The sequence below is a fragment of the Castor canadensis genome, chromosome 5 (genome assembly GCF_047511655.1).
Source record: "Castor canadensis chromosome 5, mCasCan1.hap1v2, whole genome shotgun sequence".
NCBI classification, from domain to species: Eukaryota; Metazoa; Chordata; class Mammalia; order Rodentia; family Castoridae; genus Castor; species Castor canadensis.
This window is the reverse complement of record NC_133390.1, coordinates 2419801-2438073: the sequence shown is the minus strand read 5'-3', so window position 1 is coordinate 2438073 and position 18273 is coordinate 2419801. Positions and strand designations below refer to the sequence as shown.

Here is an 18273-nt window from a genome sequence, read left to right as displayed (position 1 = left end):
TTTCTTACCTCCTTGAAGTCCCTCAAACCATGGGACTCAAGCCATGCTACCCAGCCAGCCCAGCATGTTTACTGCCACAAATGGGTGGAGGCAGACTCCATAAGAATCTCCCTCTTAAAGGAAGGGCATGGCCTGGCCCCCACCTGCAGTGCACTCCCCTCTGTCCTGCGTGCTCTTCCCCATCTTGGGAGGCCCTGGGCCCTGGGGGTACTCGAGGATGGAGAGCATCCCCTTCCCAGCCCTTCCCTGCCAGACCAGCCACCAGCCCAGTATCCCTGCTCCTCATGAGTTCCAGTGCCCATCTGGCTCCTTTGTGCCTGAGCAGTGACATTGTGGTGCGTTGGTGTGGTGGACACCATGATCCAATGGCCTCACAGCAGCTCTGGGGAGGTTGGGAGAGGAGATTCCGCCCCGCCCCACCCCACCCCATGCCCCTAAGCCCATCACCATGGAGGACACTGCATACCAAGGGCCCAGATGTGAGGCCCAGACAGGATAGGGAAGGATGGCCAGAGCACCAGGTGTTGTGCACCTGCAGCCTGCTGGTCCCCCCTCAGGCCGTTCCTACATCTGGTGCCCTGGTCCAACGGAGTATCCTGGCTTAGAGCCGTGATCCCTGTGGATGAGTGTCTTGTGGCTGCTGTAAAAGTTTCCACAAGCCAACACAAATCCATTCCCTCACACTTTCAGAGGCTAGAAGTTTAAAAATAGTGTTGGCGGGTCTGCTTCCTCCTGGAGGCTCCAGGGAAGAATCATTTCTGCCTCTTCCAGCACCTGGCTTGTGGCCTCTTCCTCTGTCTTCTAGGCCAGCAGTGTGACATCTTCCATCTCTCACAGACTCGCACCCTCCTTCCTCCCCCAGTAAGGGGCTGTGTGACATTGGGCAGCCCAGATAACCTAGGATCACCTCCTATCTCAAGACCCTTAACAATCCCATGAGCAAAACCCCTTTTGCCTTGTAAGGTACTCTCTTCAAGGCTCCAGGGATGAGGATGTGGACATGTTTGGGACCATCACCTGTGGCCCCCATCCTGTGACAGGGTGTGGGTGGAGTGGAGTTCTGACTTGGTCACCTTTACCCTTCTGAGCCTCTGAGTCAAACTTCCAGCACAGGCACTCAATTCCAAGCCATTGTCAGGACTCCTTTGGGGGCCTCCTCTGGTGGCTCGGGGAAGGCTGGCCTTGAGTTCAGGTTCTATCCCTAAGTATACATGGCTTAGGAATTTCTGAGTCTGGGTGCCTAGACCAAAGCATCCAGCCGATGTGGTGGGGGAGGCAGGACCATTCCAAGGCCACTGGAGCAAGGACACAGGGGAAGGGAGACAGGGAAAGGAAGAGAAGGTGGCCAGGGTGTGGGATGGACTGGTTGCAGAGACCTGTGGGCTGCTGGAGACCCCACTGGAAAGGTCTGGCTGTAACACTGTCACGGGAGTACAGCCCTCCTGTGCCCTTTGGCTCTGGTGAGCACATGTCCCAGCCCTTGGAAACACAAACAGTGACTTCCCAATGCTCCTGTCACTCCCTCTCCACCTTGCTAGGACCTTGTTCAAGACCCTCTCTCTCAGCTTAGCTTGCTGAGGGCAGGGAGCGTCAGGGTCACCAAGTGTTCCTCAAAGCAAACTTCCTGGAAGCCTCTGGAGCTACATGCTGGGCTCTGCCTCATCTGGAATTCCATCTGCATTCCTGTCCTGAGGAAGCGAGCCAGCACTGGCTGGCCTGTGACAGTCCTCACATCTGCCAGGCAGGCCCTTGGGTGTTGTCTCTTTGCTTTCTCTCCGTGGTCCTCATGCACGAACTTGGAGGTGGCTCTCACCAGTCTACACCCCAGCCAGGGAGGCAGGAAAGAGGGTGGAGGGGTGGCGGTCCCCCCCACCTTCAGAAGCAGCTTTACAGAGGACTAATTCACATGCCACACTGATTCGCCCACGCAGAGTGTAGGATCGGGATCTGGTTATGGAGGTAGAACTGTTGAGAAGGACACAGAATTAAGCTTGGGCAGGTGTCCCTCCAAATTCAGTGATGTCCCGGGGACTTTAAAAAAGGATAATAAGGTTTTGGTGGATGTAGTTAGTTAAATAAGTTGAGGTCACCCTGTATTAGGACCCTAGGTTCCTAGGACAGTAAGTTACTTTCAAATAAGGGTCATTTGTGGGCAATGGGCCCCTAAGACCTGAATAAGGACATTGGAGGGACAAGCCTGAGGGTCTCACTTCCCCAGCTTCCTCTGAGTTCCCCTGTGCTTCAGGGTAGCACCCTCCCCAGCTTTCTTAGGGGAGAACAGCCTCCCATACCTGGAGCCAGGTGGAATGTAGGATGGTCATTGCTTCCTCCAGATCTGCCTGCATCCCCATGGGACTCCAGGGTCACCTGACTCAGACCTCAATCAGACCACATCAGGTGGGGGTGCCCACACTCCCTAGGAAGTGCAGGCCCAGCCTGACCTGTCAGTGGGCATGCGCAGTGCCTGGCAGGTGGGCCTAGGTGGGATGGGTACCGTGCATTAGCTGGGAGGAGAAGTGCCTCGATCTGGGCACTCACCTGTGACTTGGTGACCTGGTGCTGTGGGTTCCACTGTGTCCTCCAATACGCTGGGCCTATGAATGGGATCTTCTTTGAAATCATGAGGATGCAGGTGCAGAGGGGATTAATGAGGTCCCACTGTGGGCCCTGTGGGCCCTCACAGGAGGGAAATTTGGAGAGAGAAGAACAGCCATGTGGAGGCAGAGACAGACTGGAATCAAAAGCCAAGGGTTGGCATTGGCCAGCATGAGGAAGGACCCTCCCCAGAGAACTTCATAGAGCTTATGGCCTGCCCACACGTGGCGTTTGGACTTCTGGCCACCAGAACTGTGGGCAAACCAATGTCCATTGTTCAGGCCACCCCGTTTGAGGTGCTTTGTGTGGCAGCCCATGGACAACAACTCACTTGGTGCTCAGTGTCTGGCGAGGACTCTGGCTGTTCCTGGGACAGCCCATGGTCCAAAGCAATCATGTGACCACAGACTTCCCTGCTTCCCTTTGTTGCCCGGTGTGATTCTGCAGCCTGGTCTCCCTCTCTGCTTTGTGTCCTCCTTGGTTCCCACTGGGTCTCACATCAAAGCCACCACTGAGCTTTATGCAAAGTCCGTCCTGGACCCCATCATTTCCAGGTTTCTGCAGTAACAGGGTCCCACCCTATCCTACAAGTCTCAGTGAATGGAGGTGGCTAGGCCACACAGCCCTGGGCTCCCACTGGCCACACAATCACCAAGGCCTCTGGAGCAAAGTCCTCTCACTCAGGAGGCATCTCTGAGATGTCACAGCTGGCTGTGGACAAGGACGTATCTGCAGTGCCTGGCCAGCACCCTGGTCCAGGCTCCAGAGGTGCCACCAGACCGAGTCCGGGCCTCATCCCCAGAACTGCTCATCCTGCCAGTGACCAGAAACCTCCCAGGGACATCTCAGTCCCTGGCAGTTGTGGCAAGAGGCCAATACATTTTGTAGGTGGTGGCCTGTTCATTTGGGCTGTAATCCTTCTTTCTTATCACATAGCTCTGGGCTACAAAAGACACCTGAGGACCCAGGCGGGCAGGTGGCTTGGTGGCCTCAGTATCTTTATTTTTCGATTACTACATTCTCAGGGGCACAGCTGTAGGCACTGCTGTGGGGAAGAGTGGAGAGGGACAGAGGAGCATCACTTTTCCTCTGGACACTGGTTAGGCAACTCTGGGTCCTGCCCCCTGCTACCAGGGACTCAGCCATGACCAGCTGGCCCTCAGTGTCTCCCTTCACCCTCAGCAGGTCAGCCTGTGGCCATCTGTGAGGGCAGCTGTCCACCGTGCACACTGTAGATGGCACAGCCCACCCCATCCTGGCATTCCTGCCTCAGCTCACAGCTCCTTGATCTGGTCTTGTCTGAGCTGCACCTGGCTATGTGGCCATACCTGCTGCTAAGGAGGCTGAGTAGCGCCCAGTTAGTAATTGTGTCCCCTGTCAGGGAGATGGAGAGTTGGATCTGGGCAGGGAAGGGTGAGGCTCTGGTCACCTGGGATCAAAGCCCCATTGGAGACCCCATCTGTCTGTCTCTGTCACTCTGCTTAGACCGGCACCATGTCTGGCTTGAGGACACTCCACTGTGGGAAGGAAGCAAGCACCATCCCTAGAGGGGTAAGGTGTCCTGAGCTTTGCCTGATTAGGGACAATAGGGGCTGGCTGTGACATGGGAGTCTGTGGCGGGGAGGAGGGACTGTGTCCCCCACTGAAACAGTTAATGCTGCTTTCCAGGCAGCCCAATTAGGACATCCTGACCTGCCACCTGGTAGTGCGATGATTAGATTCCCCCAGGTCTGCGATTTTGTCTCTTACAGAATGAGCGTCCAATTATATGCTGTTCTGTCTCTCACTAATTAGAACCTAATCTCACTTCATCAGCCCACCGGCTCTGAGCGAGCACCTCTTTCTGACAACAGGTACAGTGCACGGGGGTGCGGTGGCCTCACCCTGCTTCCTCTCCATGCTGACAAGGACACCGTTAGCTCTCCTGGCTGCCCCACCAGGACTCTCCTACAGACCTCAGCCAGCCCAGCTCACGGACACCCTGTCAGCAGAGTAAGAATGAACACGGGCTCTGGGTAAAGTGTCACTCACTGAGAACTCTGGGCAGAGGGTGGAAGGAGACTGAGGGTGGTGGAGGGGATGACGATGGGCTGGGGTCCACAGCCTGTGACTCAGTTGGAAAAAGGTCCTGAGACTCTCAGTGTGGGGCAGCCCGACCAGCACCTGCTCAGTGTGTCATTTTCCGGGTCCAGTGGAAACAGGTGCTCTACACAGGGCAGCACAAGGAGCATCTGTAATGGGGCTGCATATGTAAGGACAGAGTGCTCACTGTCAAAGCAAGGTCACAACACACAATCAACTCACACCAGGCCACCCTTGCACATGCTGGATGTTGCACACTGCCTTTCTTCACCTGTCTTTCCTACCTAGACTTGAACTTGGTGCAGTCTTGAACTGTGATTCTCCCAATCTCAGCCTCTCAAGTCGCTACAGTTACAGGCATGAGCCACAGTACCCAGCTCAAAACCTTTTCTTTTATGGGGGGAGACTGAGGCTAGGGGACAGAGCCTAGAGCTAAGACAACAGCCTGTGGACAAGCCATCACCAGGACCGCAGGCTGGTGGGGTGCCCAGTGAAAACCCCAGCTCTCCCACCCACTCACTGTGACTTTGGGCACTCAGCACTCTGGAATGGGAAAGACCTTTATGGGCCAGCTGGGATCAGTGCCTGATACACAAGCGGCTCATGAGCTGTGTGCAACGTGGGCTGTGGAAGAACTTTGTTTTTTTTGCCATGCTGGGGATTGAACCCAGGGCCTCGTGTATGCTAAGCAAGGGCCTCGTGTATGCTAAGCAAGTGCTCTGCCACTGAGCTACACCCTCAGCTCTGTGAAAGAACTTACAAACGTGTTATTCTCTCCTGGCACACGTATAGTGTGATTATGACCTCAGATGAAGGAAAGAAATCCAAAACAAAGAAGGCAATTGGTATGGACTGTTAAAAATATATTTAAAGACAGATCAGTTATAGAACTCTTTGTAAATAATTAAGATCACTAATTGTGAGAAAAAAGATCCATACAATGAAATAGGAATCACAGCAAAAGGGAAGCCCCTTCCCTCTGTCCTTCTACCCGGGAGGCACGGCACAGAGAGGACAGAGAACTGATTAAGTAGCTGGCACAGGGACGAAGGGCCCCCTGGGAAATGAGGAATTAGAAGTAGCTCAGCTCATCCTGCTTGGTCTTCTTGACCTGGTAGGCAGACAAGGTCAAAGGTTTGTTTTCATGAGGAAGACTTTGGTATACCCTCAAGTGCACATATTCATCATTGCCAATGTCAACCTAGAAAGAGAAAGGGAGAGTCCAGTGAGGGTGGTGTGCAGCCCTGACCCCAGTCCTCTGGTTTCAACTGTGAGAACAGCTGCTACCTGGGAAATGAGAAGCCCAGCCACTGCAGGCCACCAGGGACTGGGCTGATGACAAGTCCTGTCTTCTCCTTCAAGGGTAGGGACCCCAGCACCCCACATTCAGAATCCTTAGTGTCCTCCTAAGAGGCTGGCATATACTCGCCACGCCCACAGGCACATATACAACAGGATGCTCGTCTAACAGGCCATGGACCCCCAAAGCTGAGAATGGCCACAGGACCCCCATGGAACACCCTGCCTGGCACTTGAGGCCACATCCGCAGACCGGTCACTTCCTACCAGCACTCACCTTGATGAAGTAGTTGGTTCCTGCCACCACCTGGCTCTTGAAGGACACAGCCTTAAAAGTGGAAAACTTCTGGTTTTCTTTCTCTTCTAGCTGTGTCTTCACCTGTGGGGTGGGAGGAGGAAGGCAAGGACACAGTGGCTCGGTGTCTGCAGGGCGAATTCCTAGTCCAGCCGGGGACATGGTAAACAGCCCCAGGCAACAGCTCCTCACCTGTACCCAAGTTTAATGCTACTAGTTCAAAACATTTCTCTTTCTCCTGTGGACGTGGGATATTTCTGTATCTGTATCATTACAACACTAGGTAGAAGTTTATACACACAAACAGTTCATGTGAAACACTGTGAACCATTTTTAACTAATCTTTTGTTTATTATTATTTTTTGGTGCTAGGGATTGAATCCAGGGCCTTGTGCATTCTCTGAGCACATGTTCTACCACGAGCTACACCCTAGCCCTAGTCTTTAAAATTAACTGAGACAGCAAATTTAAATTTAATCCTCTACGTCTCAGTTCTTTCAATTGTTCTGTGGCTGGGGGCACTTAGGTAAATTTTGCCATAACAGGTAGCTGCACAGGTGTAAAGTACTCCACCTGTATTTTTAAGTGGCTTCTTTAGGACACAACACTTTGGGCGGAGGCTGACCCCACTGTGAATGAAACAGTAAACATACTTTGGATGTTAATCTGTTCTCCAGGGTCTTTGCCTTTCAGAAGCTGATCGACCTTCATGGTGGAAGACCATGTGCGTCCTTTTTAAAAACTGCAATCTATTGTTGTTTAGAAGTGCCCTGGGTGCCTGACAAGGCTGGTGGTAATGCTAGAGTAGTGTCATAGTGACGAGGGTGGTGCTGGGGATTAGGTGTTTCAGTTCAACAAAACAAAACGATCACATGAGGCACAGTAGTTGGTGAATAAAGACAGTCCACTGTATTACAGGGGGAGAGCCACCAAAAGGCAGGTGGGTCAGAGTCTATAAAAACGGCACAGGATGGATGGAACCCTGTCAGCGTCCCTGCCCCTCCAGGCCTTCTCTGCTCAGAAACCGCCCAGCACTGCCAGCCTTAAGATTTCTCCCCATAGCCTAGCAAGCTCAAGGTCAACTTCAAACCCAAGGACTGCAAAAAAAGAAAAAAAAAAAGATATTTTTTTTCCCCCCAAAGCAAAGCTACTGCCCACTTGCACACTCCCGTTGAGAAGTGAGCCCGCTATTCTGTCCTGGCTGAGTAAGAACAAGGGTTTCGCAGGCCTGGGACACCGAGAGTGGCTGCCGGCTTTTCTAGGTTGTCTGTCCAGCCTGAGCTCCTGTATCTGGACCAATTCCTCCTTTGCAGGGTCTCATGGGACTGACTCACCACCAGGACTGCAGTCAGATGGCCCAAACCACTCAAGCAGTGCCACCCTGGGTTCGCCACGTGCCACAGGCTGTGGGAGGCAGCAGCAGAGCAGGAAAGTCGATGAAGTTTGTTTGGCTATTCCTCTTCTTACTCAAAACCCTGAATCATCAGTCCATTGTAAAAACCCTAATCCTTGCTAACGAACAGTGGGACAGGGAGGGCCTGGCTCAGTAAACCAACTCAGGAAATCCTCACCAGCACCTCCCCCCAGCTGCAGCCTGTGATGATACCATGTTGAAGATGGGGAAACTGGGGCACCCGGAGTTCAACTCCTGCAATCTGACCTGGCTTTGGCTTTTTGTGGAGGTGCTATACCCCCAGCCTTTTTTAAATCCTGAGATAGTCTCCCTAAAAACTGGAATCTTCTTGCCGTCTCCTGAGTACTGGGGTTACAGGCGTGCACCACCACGCCTGGCATGTTTTGACTTTTTATTCGGAGATAATTTCAAACTTAGTTTGAGAACAGCAAAAAGAATACCTGCATACCTTCATGCAGATCCACCTGAGTTTCATTTGAGTCGTGGTCAGGCTGGCCACTTTTTTGTTTGGTGGCACTGGGGTTTGAACTCACCCTTGCTAGGCAGGCGCTCTACCACCCGAGCCACTCCTCCAACCCAGACTGACCCCTTAACTCTCCATCGTCGCGTCTTCACCTGAGTTTTTACAGCTCCTGGTGTTGGCACTGTGAACTCCGTGCTGTCTTCCTATTAACTATTTGGGATCACCACGTACCACGAGCCTCTTACCTCTATCTGCATAATTCCCAAGGGCTGGGCGGTGTTCTCCATGCGAGCGGCCCGCCACCGGCCCAGTGACCCTTCTGCACCCAAATACTGCACTCAGTTGGGCCCGGCTCGGCCACAGATCACGCCCAGCTTGGGCGGCGATTTAAGAGCACCGGGATCTCGTGTCCTCCCCTCCGGAACCCCAAGACCTCGGAGAGGCCAAGCCCGCGTCCGGGCAGCAGGGCAGGGCCGGGGCCTCACCTGGTCGGCGATTTTCTGGGTGTCGGCGGAGGCCGGCTGGGTGGGGGAGGGCGCTCCGCACATCATTTTAGCGGCAGGGAGAGGACGGCGCGGGCTGGCAGCGGACGGGCAGCGGAAGGACCAGCGAGCGATAGCGAGACCTCGGCCACTGCGCCTAAGACAAGCCACGCCAGCTCCGCCCCCGGGCGCGAGCGACCACGTGACGCGGACGGCCACGCCCCCGCCGGAAGCGCCCCGTCACGCCCACCGCGCCCGACTCGCTTTCCTCCCGGAAGGCCGAGTCACGAGGACGGGCGCGGGGGCGGGGGCGGGGGCGGGGCCCGGCGCAGCCCAGTGGGGGCCGCTTGTAGAGAAGTGGGGAATGGGGAGATCCTGCGTCTCTGTCCGCACCATTACCCCTCGTGGACACGAAGGAGGGATGGACACAGCCTTGCTGGTGTCTTGGGGTCCCCATCACGCCCTTCCCCCCTCCCCCTCGTCCCGGTCTCAGTCTTCCACCCCAGGCTGAGTCACGAGGACGGGCGGGGCTGCGGACCGGCGCAGCCCAGTCGGGGGGGGGGCCTCTTGTCACGAAGTGGTGATGGGGGGGGTTCCGGGTCCGATTTCCACCCCACACTCCTCCGTGGGTACGGAGTAGGGATGGATACAGCCCTGGTGGGATTTTTGGGGTTCCGATTCCTCCCCCCAGCCCCCCGTGAGCACAAAGCGAGGATGGACGCAACCTTGAGGGAGCCTGGGGGTTGGGACCCCTCCCCTCCTGTGTTGTCCTCTTTCCTCTTCCTCTTGGCATGAAGTGGGAGCGGGTACAGCCCTACAGGAGTCTGGGGTCCTGGATGACAACTTCTCTCCTTCTCCCCTCCCCGCCCCTCCCCCGCGGGCAGAAAGTGGGGCTAGACCAGCCCTGTGGGAGCCTGGCCGTCAGAAGTCTCGGTGTCATCCCTTGAGCCCACCGCAGGCCGGAGACAGTGGGAGCCCTGGCATGCCCAGAGGCTTGGGGCTCTGGGCTTGAGAGCTGCCAAGCCCCAGGGGAGAAGCAGGGGCCTAGCCCTAGCTGGAAGTGATGCATGATGACACGCGCAGGAATTTCAGGTGCTCAGGGTTCTTGAGCAGGCATAGGTAGGATAGAGTTTCCAGACCAGCCCAAGCAAAATGTTAGCGAGAACCCCTTCTCAACTGGTAAGCCAGACATAGTGTACCTGAAAGGTGTAGGTAGGAGGATGGCAGTCTCTTTGCCCAGCCTTGGGTGAAAAAGGACAAAAGCAGGCTGGGGTGTAGCTTAAATGGTGGAGCACCTGCCTGGCAAAGGTTAGGCCCCGAATTCAAATTCCAGTACTGCTAGAAAAAAAAATCAGCCTTTTCCCAGCCCCTAGGCTTCCCCTCAGTGGGCACTGAGGCCTAAGGGGACACGGTGAATGGCTAAATGGTGAAAGGACAGGAGGGGCCCAGTGGGGTAGACATCCTGGGGGACAATTCCCATTACTACTGAGTGAGCGAGGACAGATTGAATCCCATAAAATGGGAAACCCTTCTGTGTAGAAAGCAAAGCATCAGGAAACCCAAACCAAAACCACGGTGAAGGAGAGAGGAAACCTCCCTGTAGTTCTGTGGACTTCTGCCTGCTGGCCAGAGGCTGACCCATCTACGAGGTCTGAGTCTGGTCCTCGTGCTCCCTGCTGGAGCTGGGTCCCCGTGTGCAACTTGTGCAATAGGAGTGTAAGGGCCGTGGGGATAAACACAGGGCTCCAGTGGGAGCAGCATGTAGACAGGGTGCCTGTTCGGGCTGGCCATGCAAGGGGCTGCCCTCCTGTGTGTGGCAGAGGCTGAGGCAGCAGGGGACAAGCGCAGCTCCATGGAGCTCACAGCAGAGGGCCCTAGTGATCATGTGAGGGGCATACTTGGCTTTCTTGGTTAATCCTAAATTGGGAACATTAGGGACAGACATGGGGAAGGATGTCCTTGGCATATCCTGGCCATTCCTGGCTGGGAGCACTGCACGTGGTCTGGCTTGCCTTAGTCTCTGAGTCACAGTGTTCTTGCCACGTGGGGTCTGCCTGGTTCCTGTTGTGCATTGAAAGGCTGGGTCCATGGCTGCCCAATGAAGCCAAAAGTCAAGGGACAGAGAGAAGAAAGAGCTTCATTGGCTACAAACCAGCAGGTGGAAAGTGGAGGGCTTCACCCACATTCTGTTGTGCCAGGGGTCACGGTGTGCGGACTGTAACTTCAGCCCTTGTACAGTGGCCACCACAGTAACCCATCCTCTCAAAGCGTTTATCTAAAGGAGTGAGTTAATAAGTACAGAAAACGTGGGACAGTATCTCAGCTCTGGGGTGAGCTGTAAGCATTATTATTGTCACTGTTTTTTGTTAGCATACTCATGTAATTTTTTTCTTAATGAGCATCTTACTAATGATTTGTATAACCTCTTTTTTTTTTTTTGGCAGTATTGCATTTGAACTCAGGCCCTACACTTGCTAGGCAGGTGCTCTACCACTTGAGCCACACCTTCAGTCTGTTTTGTTCTGCTTATTTTGGAGATGGGGGCCTCACAAACTATTTGCCTGGGCTTGCCTCGAACCTCGATCTTCCTGATCGCAGCATCCCAAGTAGCCAGGATTTCAGGCGTGAGCCACAGGTGCCTGGCTTCCCTCTCATTCTTTTTATTTATTTATTTATTTGTTTATTTATTTAATTTATTTATTTATTTCTGTGGTGCTGGGGCTTGATCTCAGGACCTACACCTTGAGCTACTCCACCAGCCCTCTTTTTTTTTTGATGGGTTTTTTTTTTGGAGATAGGGTCTCGAGAGCTATTTGCCCAGTCTGGCTTTGAAACGTGATCCTCCTGATCTCTGCCTACTGAGTACATAGGATTACAGCCAGGGGAAAAGACCGCACATTCTGTGTCTTCACCAGAGTCACCTCATGTCCCATCCCACTGTGGGGGCTTTGAACATCACTTAAATTTAAAATCTACATTCAGGAAGATCAAAATCTTCAAGTCAAGCAGTTTCAGATTCTGGGCTGTGAACCTGAGTCTCCCAGAGTGGTTCGAAGCTAGTTTTGCCAGGGTTTGCCAGGGTCTCCCCCTTCCCCAGCAGGCAGCTCCAGTTTCCTGCTGCCTGTGTGCCTCCTGACCACGAGGTTCTCATAGGTTGCCGTGTCTCCATCGTGGAACAATTTGTTGCTAGCCTGAGAAGCTCTTTGGTTGTGAGAAGAAGAAAGATGACACATTTAAACAGCTCAGCATTTTTCAATGGACCACGTCAGCTTCTGTATCAAGGTGAGCCAAGCACCACCCTGGGATTGTGTCACAGACCTGGCTGCCAGGGAACACCCACAAGGGGCAGACAGTGGCTTTGCCTTCAACCTGGGGCCCCTCTAAGTAAGCCATCTCTGGAGGGGTGGCAGGGTCCCCAAAACTGGGATAAGTCAAGGGAGGGAACAGATACACGGTTGAATTTTTATTTTATTTGTTTTTTATTTTGTGATAGTCTCACTGTGTAGCCCAGTCTGGCCTTGAATGTCAGTTCCTCCTGCCTCAGCCTCCTGAATAGTGGGACCACCAGGATGCACCCCCACACCCGGCAGACGCACAGTTTTAAAAGGTCATTGCTATTAACTACTAGCATAAGCAGAGAGTTTTTGTTTTAAGCTTAAAAGCATCAGAAGACGCAGAAAGGGAGGCTGGGCCCCACATGGGGGCAGTTGCATTCTGGGTACATCTGCTGCATCTGATCCTGACCTAGCTGTTGCCCAAGTGTCTCCTTCACACCCTAAGTGCTTTGGGGATTCCCAGCAGACAGACTGCTTCCTATTGGAGCTGGGTCTCAGGCACCCACATTTTACAAGTAGGAGGAAACACCTGTGGAAGTAGACAAAGGTCACCCTAGTGAGAACTGGCAAGGCTGTTTGCTCCAGGCTGCTGGGTGGGGAGCCAGCAGCTGCTTGTGTGAGGAGAGACTGAGGCAGGCTGGAAGGGAAAGCTGCTGGCTAGCTCCTATCCCCATGCCTGGCACAGAACAGGCCCTAAAAACCATGATCCTTATTCATTTTGGTACATCAAAAACAAGAGTTCACAGCTGGGCGCCACTGGCTCATTCCTGTAATCTTAACTACTCAGGAGGCAGAGATCAGGAGGATTGGGGTTCAAAGCCAGCCAGGGCAAATAGTTAGAAGACCCTATCTTGAAAAAAACCCATCACAAAAAAGGGCTGGTGGAGTGGCTCAACGTGTAGTCCCTGAGTTCAAACCCAGAACTGGAAAACAACAAACAAACAAACAAACAAAAGCCCCCAAGACTTCAAAGTTAAAGCAATCAATTGAAAGAATTTATCTTGGTGGGGAATGGCTCAAGTGGAAGACCAGCTGCCTAGCAAGCACAAGGCCCTGAGTTCCACAAATATGTGTGCATATATGTATATTTTTAAAAATCAAACCCCATTGCTGCCAAACAAATAAACAAAATCCAAAGAATTTAGGGAAAATGAATGACCAGACAGAAAATTTATCTATAAAAATGTGAATCACAGAATTGAGAAGCAACTATAGCACCAGCCTCCACCCACAGCAAGGAATGTCTCCCCGGGGTGCCTGGGTTTGCACCCTCTGGGTGTTCACTGGAATGCAAGTTCCCAGGCCTCCCTGGACAGTCCCAATTCCCAGGCTGAGCAGGGTCCAGGTTCCTGCAGAACCAAAGCACAGACTAGCATGCTCACAGAAGCCAGTCCTGGGGTGGATACTGGTATTTTAAAGGTTGCTGCCTTGAGTTTTCTGGTTTTAGAAGTGCTCTAAACTGGATATGGTGGCCACACCTGTAATTCTAGCACTCAAGAGACAAAGGCCAAAGGATCATGGTTCAAGGTCACTTAAAAAAATGCTCTAACACTGAGCTACATCCCCAGCCTTGGTTTTTTTGGGACAGGGTCTCACTATTTATAGCCTAAACTGGCCTCAGACTCAGGCTTCTCCTCCATCAGCTTCCCAGTGGTGGGATTACAAGTGTGAACCATCATCCCTGGCTTTAAAGTTTTTTGTTTTGTAAAAGAAATTTTTGCTTTTAGAAAAAAGGTTGTTTGATTTACAATAGTTCATACTTTGACAAGTTAGTGACATTGTCGGAAAGGCTTGGTATGTTAATGAAAGGTTACAAAATTATCTCTATAGTGTGACTAAACTATTTTTTACATCCTTTTCATAGAAAAGAAAGAACAGCTATGCTGTGTATTGTTCCTTCAGGACATGGAAGCACCCTCTCCCAGCTCTCCTGTTCATTTGCTATGGAAAGAATTGGCAGAGTCACATGGAGGAGAAGACACGTGAGTGTGCAAGAGGTGGGTGGGGTGGGAGCCAGGCTGTGAACCTAGGAGCAGCAGGCTGGACCTTACAGTGGCCAGACCGGGAAGGGCGGCCCAATGAGCTGGCCTAAGCAATGTGAACCTGCACACCCTTGTTTTTCAAAAAATACTCAGAGTTTTAGAATGGTAACAGCAGGGTGTCACACTGAGCATGGGCCCTGCAGAGCTCCAGGCTTGGGCACTTGCCCAGGTAACTACTGGGAAGTCATTGTGGCTAGGACATTGGGTACCACACTGTCAGGTCCTGGGCCTGCCTGGGCTAATCCCTCACTTTGCTGCTCCCTGCCTCTGGGCCGTTTACTTACCGTGCGTGCTGCTTTGTTTGTCTATTGAAAGGGCAAAGAGGAGGTCTCCCTTCCAGGATTGTTTTAAGGTTTGGGAAAGGTGTGTGTGAGGTCCTAGGCACAGAGTAGGAATTCACTGGAGAGCAGTGATAGTCACCTGTGTTCTTCACCCCTCCTGGAGTGGCTTGAATGGTGTTCCCCTAAAAGTTATGTCTGCCTGGAACCTCACCTGTGGCCTTGATTTGGAAATGAAGCCAGCTGCAGCCAGTTTGCTTCTCACCCTTTGGTCTTGCCTCACTCCCCTAGGCCTCACTCCCCAAATAACTAACTGATAAATCACACTTGCCTGAAAAAAAAAAAAGGTGAAATATTAAAGAAGACCATCAGGCATGTGCTCTTCTGATCAGTCATCTCTCCCTAGGTGTCCAGGGGCCAGAAACACCTGAAATACCTGGTGATCTGTGGACAACATCAAAACCACGTCAACAGGGTGGGTTACTGTGGTGGCCACCGTGTGAGGGCTGAAGTTACAGTTCACACACTGTGACTCCTGGCAAAACAGAATGTGTGTGAAGCCCCCCACCTTCCACCTGCTGGTTTATAGCCAGTGAAGCTCTTTATTCTCTCTGTCCCTTGACTTTTGGCTTCATCCCATGGCAGCAAAACCAGACTTCCTATGATTATGGAGACCGAGCTTTGCAGATGTTACTAGTTAGGAGGAGGTTGTACTGGGTGAGGGTGGTCCCAGATCCAATGGTGGTGTCCTTACAGGAAGAGGAGGGGACACATGGACAGAAAAAATGGCTCAGGAAACAGACAGGGAAGAAGCCACATGGAGGCAGAGGCAGAGCCAGAAATGATATGGCCTCACAGGCAGGACAGCCCTCCTGGGTCCTCAGAGCAGCTTGAGCTTGAGCTTGGATGTCAGGCCTTCAGAACTCCGAGGGGAGACAGTTGTGCTGTTGTAAGCCACCTGCTCTGTGGTATTTTGTTATGCAGCTGTGTGCATCTTCCCTGACTCTATTTCCCAGTTGCAGAAGCAAAATCATGCTTTTCATTGTCACAAGCACTCCCTCAGACACATGAGTTTTCATCAAGTTGAGCCTGGAGTTGAATAACCCACAGATTACGGAAGCACACAGGACCCATAAACATGGACTTTTCTACATTCTAAAAAACAAGGCCCACACAGGCCAGCCTCAGGACAGGGAGCGGATGGGCATGGTCCTGCAGGGCCACGAGAGGGGTTGGTGCTTGTTGCTGGCTTGGACCCAGTGAGCTGCCTGCAGCTGTCCCTCACTTTCGCCATCAAGGTGTTGTCCTGGATGGAGGGCAACAAATCAGACATGAGTTTCTGCCTTTGGAAAGTGGATGTGGTGCATATCCCTGCAATCCCAGCACTCCAGAGGCTGAGGTAGGGGATCTTGAGTTCAAGGACAGCTGGGGCAGCATAGTAAGACACTGTCTAAAAAAAAAAAATAATAGTAATAGGTACCCTTGGGAGTGTGTAATGTCTAAAAAGTTGGAATACGGTTCCATTTTCCAAATTTTCATCAAAATTTTTATCTTTCTCAATCTTTAAAACATTTTTTTGGCTGTACTAGGGGTGGACTCAGGGCTTTGTGCTTACTAGGCAGGAACTCTACTGCTCGAGCCACACTTCCAGCTCTTTTTGCTCTGGTTATTTTTGAGATAGATTCTCACTTTTTGCCTGGGCCTGCATGGACCAGGATTGTCCTATTTATGCTTTCCACAGTAGCTGAGATGACGGGTGTGTGCCACCACCGGCTTTTTCTGTTGAGATGGGGTCTCGTGAATTTTCTTTGGCCTGAGCTGGCCTGGAACTGTGATTGTCCCAATCTCAGCCTTCAGCATAGCTGGGATGACAAGTGCATGTCAACTCCCCTGGGTATCGGTGGAGCTGGGGGTTCTCCTAAACTTTTTGCCTAGGTTTGTCTGGAACCATGATCCTCCCAATTTCTGCCTCCTGAGTAGCTAGGATTACAGGTGTGAGCCACTGACGCCTGGCCTCTCTAAAACTTTTTATAACGTAATAGTCTTAGGTTGCAAAATTCAGAGTCCCTGTGTGCACTTCACCTGTTTCCTGGAAGGTCAGCACCCTTCCACTGGTCAGCACAACGAACAACAGCAGGCACAGCATGGCAGCACCCAGATGGGATGGATCTTCAGATCTGTCACACCTGCCTGCCACCAGCATCCACCCAGGCCTTTTCTGGCCAGGCACTTCCCACTTTACCAATGAGGTAGCCACACCTCTGCCAGGGACACTCCTATCTGTGAGTCAGTCGCCTGGAAGAGTCCTGGTCTGTCATTTTGGGAATGCCCTCAACGTGGGCTTCTTTGGGGAGGAGCTGCGGGGGGGGGGGGGAACACGATGCTGCGCCCCTCAGGCCATCAGTTCAGGAAGCATGATGGCGATGTCTTAGCACTGGCCACGGCCTTCGTCACCTCAGTGGCCTGCTCATCTCCCCACCGCAAAGATGCTGCTCTTCTTTTGTGGCTAAACTTGTTAGCTAGAAGGCCTGGGGACCTTGCAGATACCGTATTTCTCATTATACGCCTGCCCACTGATTTTATTTAGTTCTTCTGGTGTTGGGGATTGAACCCAGGGCTTCACGCATGCTCGGTAAGTGCTCTCCCCGCTAATTCTGTATTTATAGATGGATGGTTCAAAAAACAGATTTTAAAAGGCTTCCTAAAGATGGACCACTGTGGATTTATTAATATTAACGCATTTATTATTAATTGATTGATAAATTATTTTCAGTAACTGAACATGATGCAATTCTTTCACTGGTTGTAGCATCTACCAGCGGTATACACTGAGGAGTACATTTTTACTTTTTATTTATTTTTTGGGGGGGAGGCGGTACCAGGGTTTGAACTCAGGGCCTGTTGCTTGCTAAGCAGGCACTCTACAACCACTTGAGCCACTCTGCAAGCCCTGTAGAGTACATTTTTAAGTATATGTGATGCATTTTATTATTTTGGTGAAATTTCATGTCAGAAATTCATGTCTATTAAAATGACTCCCTTTGTTGGCTCACTTGTCTACTTCCTGCTTTATGGTTTTCACGGACGCAGCACTGTCTGCTCTGTAACACACGCACTTGTCATTTTATTGCTGTGTGGGCCCAGGAGGCAGGGCCTTGTCTTGTTCACTCTGTGGCTTTTGCCTGGTGTGCGTATGGTACTTAGACAGATGGTAAAAGAACTAATTCCAATTTTAAAAAAATGGTTTCTGAACTATTTCCCCTTTCCATTCTGAAATGTTTCGAACAGCAAAATTTGGAAGAGTAGGAGAACTCCTGTGTTCTGCATGATTCCACACCGTTACAGTCTTGCTGTGCTTGCCTCTCTATATGCACGTGTGTACACGCGTGTCGCAAATATCATGACTCTTCACCCTTAACGGATGGCTCAGTGTTACTCCATATCAAGGGTGGTGAACTAAGGCCCTAGGCCAGATCTGGCCCACCTGTTTTAAAAAATAAAGCTTTATTGGAACAGTTACCCAAGGCAGTCACCTAGTACCTACAGCTGAATTTGCATAAAAGCATGTAAGAGTTAGCAGAACATACTTGGCAGCTCTCTTTGAGAGGCCTGAGGGTGTCTCTGGGAACTTGAATTTCAGGAGGTTTTCCCACCATTCCGAGAAGAGGGTCTCATTGCACAAAATTCACCAACAATGTGACTCACAAGGGCCATGCTTTCCTTTCTGGACTCAGCTATTTTGGTGTGTGCCAGGAAGATGCCTGCGTGACCAGATTCTCATAAAACCCCAGGGTGCTGAATCTCTGACAAGCTTCCTGGTTGGCAATATTTCACCTGAGATGTCACAGTTCATTGCTGGATGTTAAAAATAAAGTCAGTGGTTGTCCATTTTCAAGGAAAGGCATTTCACCAGGCCCCTTGCTTTTGTATCAGCTTGCAGATACTGGGGGAAGGCCAACTGATAAAGGAACTTACACTGGGAGGGGTA

The 18273-nt window shown here is 51.8% G+C and overlaps 1 protein-coding gene and 2 long non-coding RNA genes across 4 annotated transcripts; 2 read left to right on the top strand and 1 right to left on the bottom strand.

Moving 5' to 3' along the window:
* The first annotated feature begins 4085 nt into the window (after nt 1-4085).
* On the top strand, nt 4086-5815 carry LOC141423179 (uncharacterized). The gene is made up of 2 exons (XR_012447827.1): nt 4086-4146; nt 4449-5815. It is a non-coding gene; the product is annotated as an uncharacterized lncRNA (long non-coding RNA).
* On the bottom strand, nt 5520-8823 carry Cstb (cystatin B). 2 transcript variants are annotated; one of them, XM_020152534.2, is made up of 3 exons: nt 8634-8823; nt 6254-6355; nt 5520-5878 (listed from the first exon to the last, which is right to left on the bottom strand). In XM_020152534.2, the coding sequence occupies exons 1-3, from the start codon at nt 8697-8699 to the stop codon at nt 5750-5752; spliced, it is 297 nt and encodes a 98-aa protein (XP_020008123.1). In that variant the 5' UTR covers nt 8700-8823; the 3' UTR covers nt 5520-5749. The 2 variants fall into 2 exon arrangements, with proteins under 2 accessions (XP_020008123.1, XP_073928648.1); XM_074072547.1 differs by lacking the exon at nt 8634-8823 and adding an exon at nt 8394-8538.
* A 180-nt stretch (nt 8824-9003) lies between these two features.
* Nucleotides 9004-17358, top strand: LOC141423178 (uncharacterized). Its single transcript, XR_012447826.1, has 4 exons — nt 9004-9722; nt 11784-11912; nt 13830-13947; nt 14692-17358. It is a non-coding gene; the product is annotated as an uncharacterized lncRNA (long non-coding RNA).
* The last annotated feature ends 915 nt before the right edge of the window (nt 17359-18273 follow it).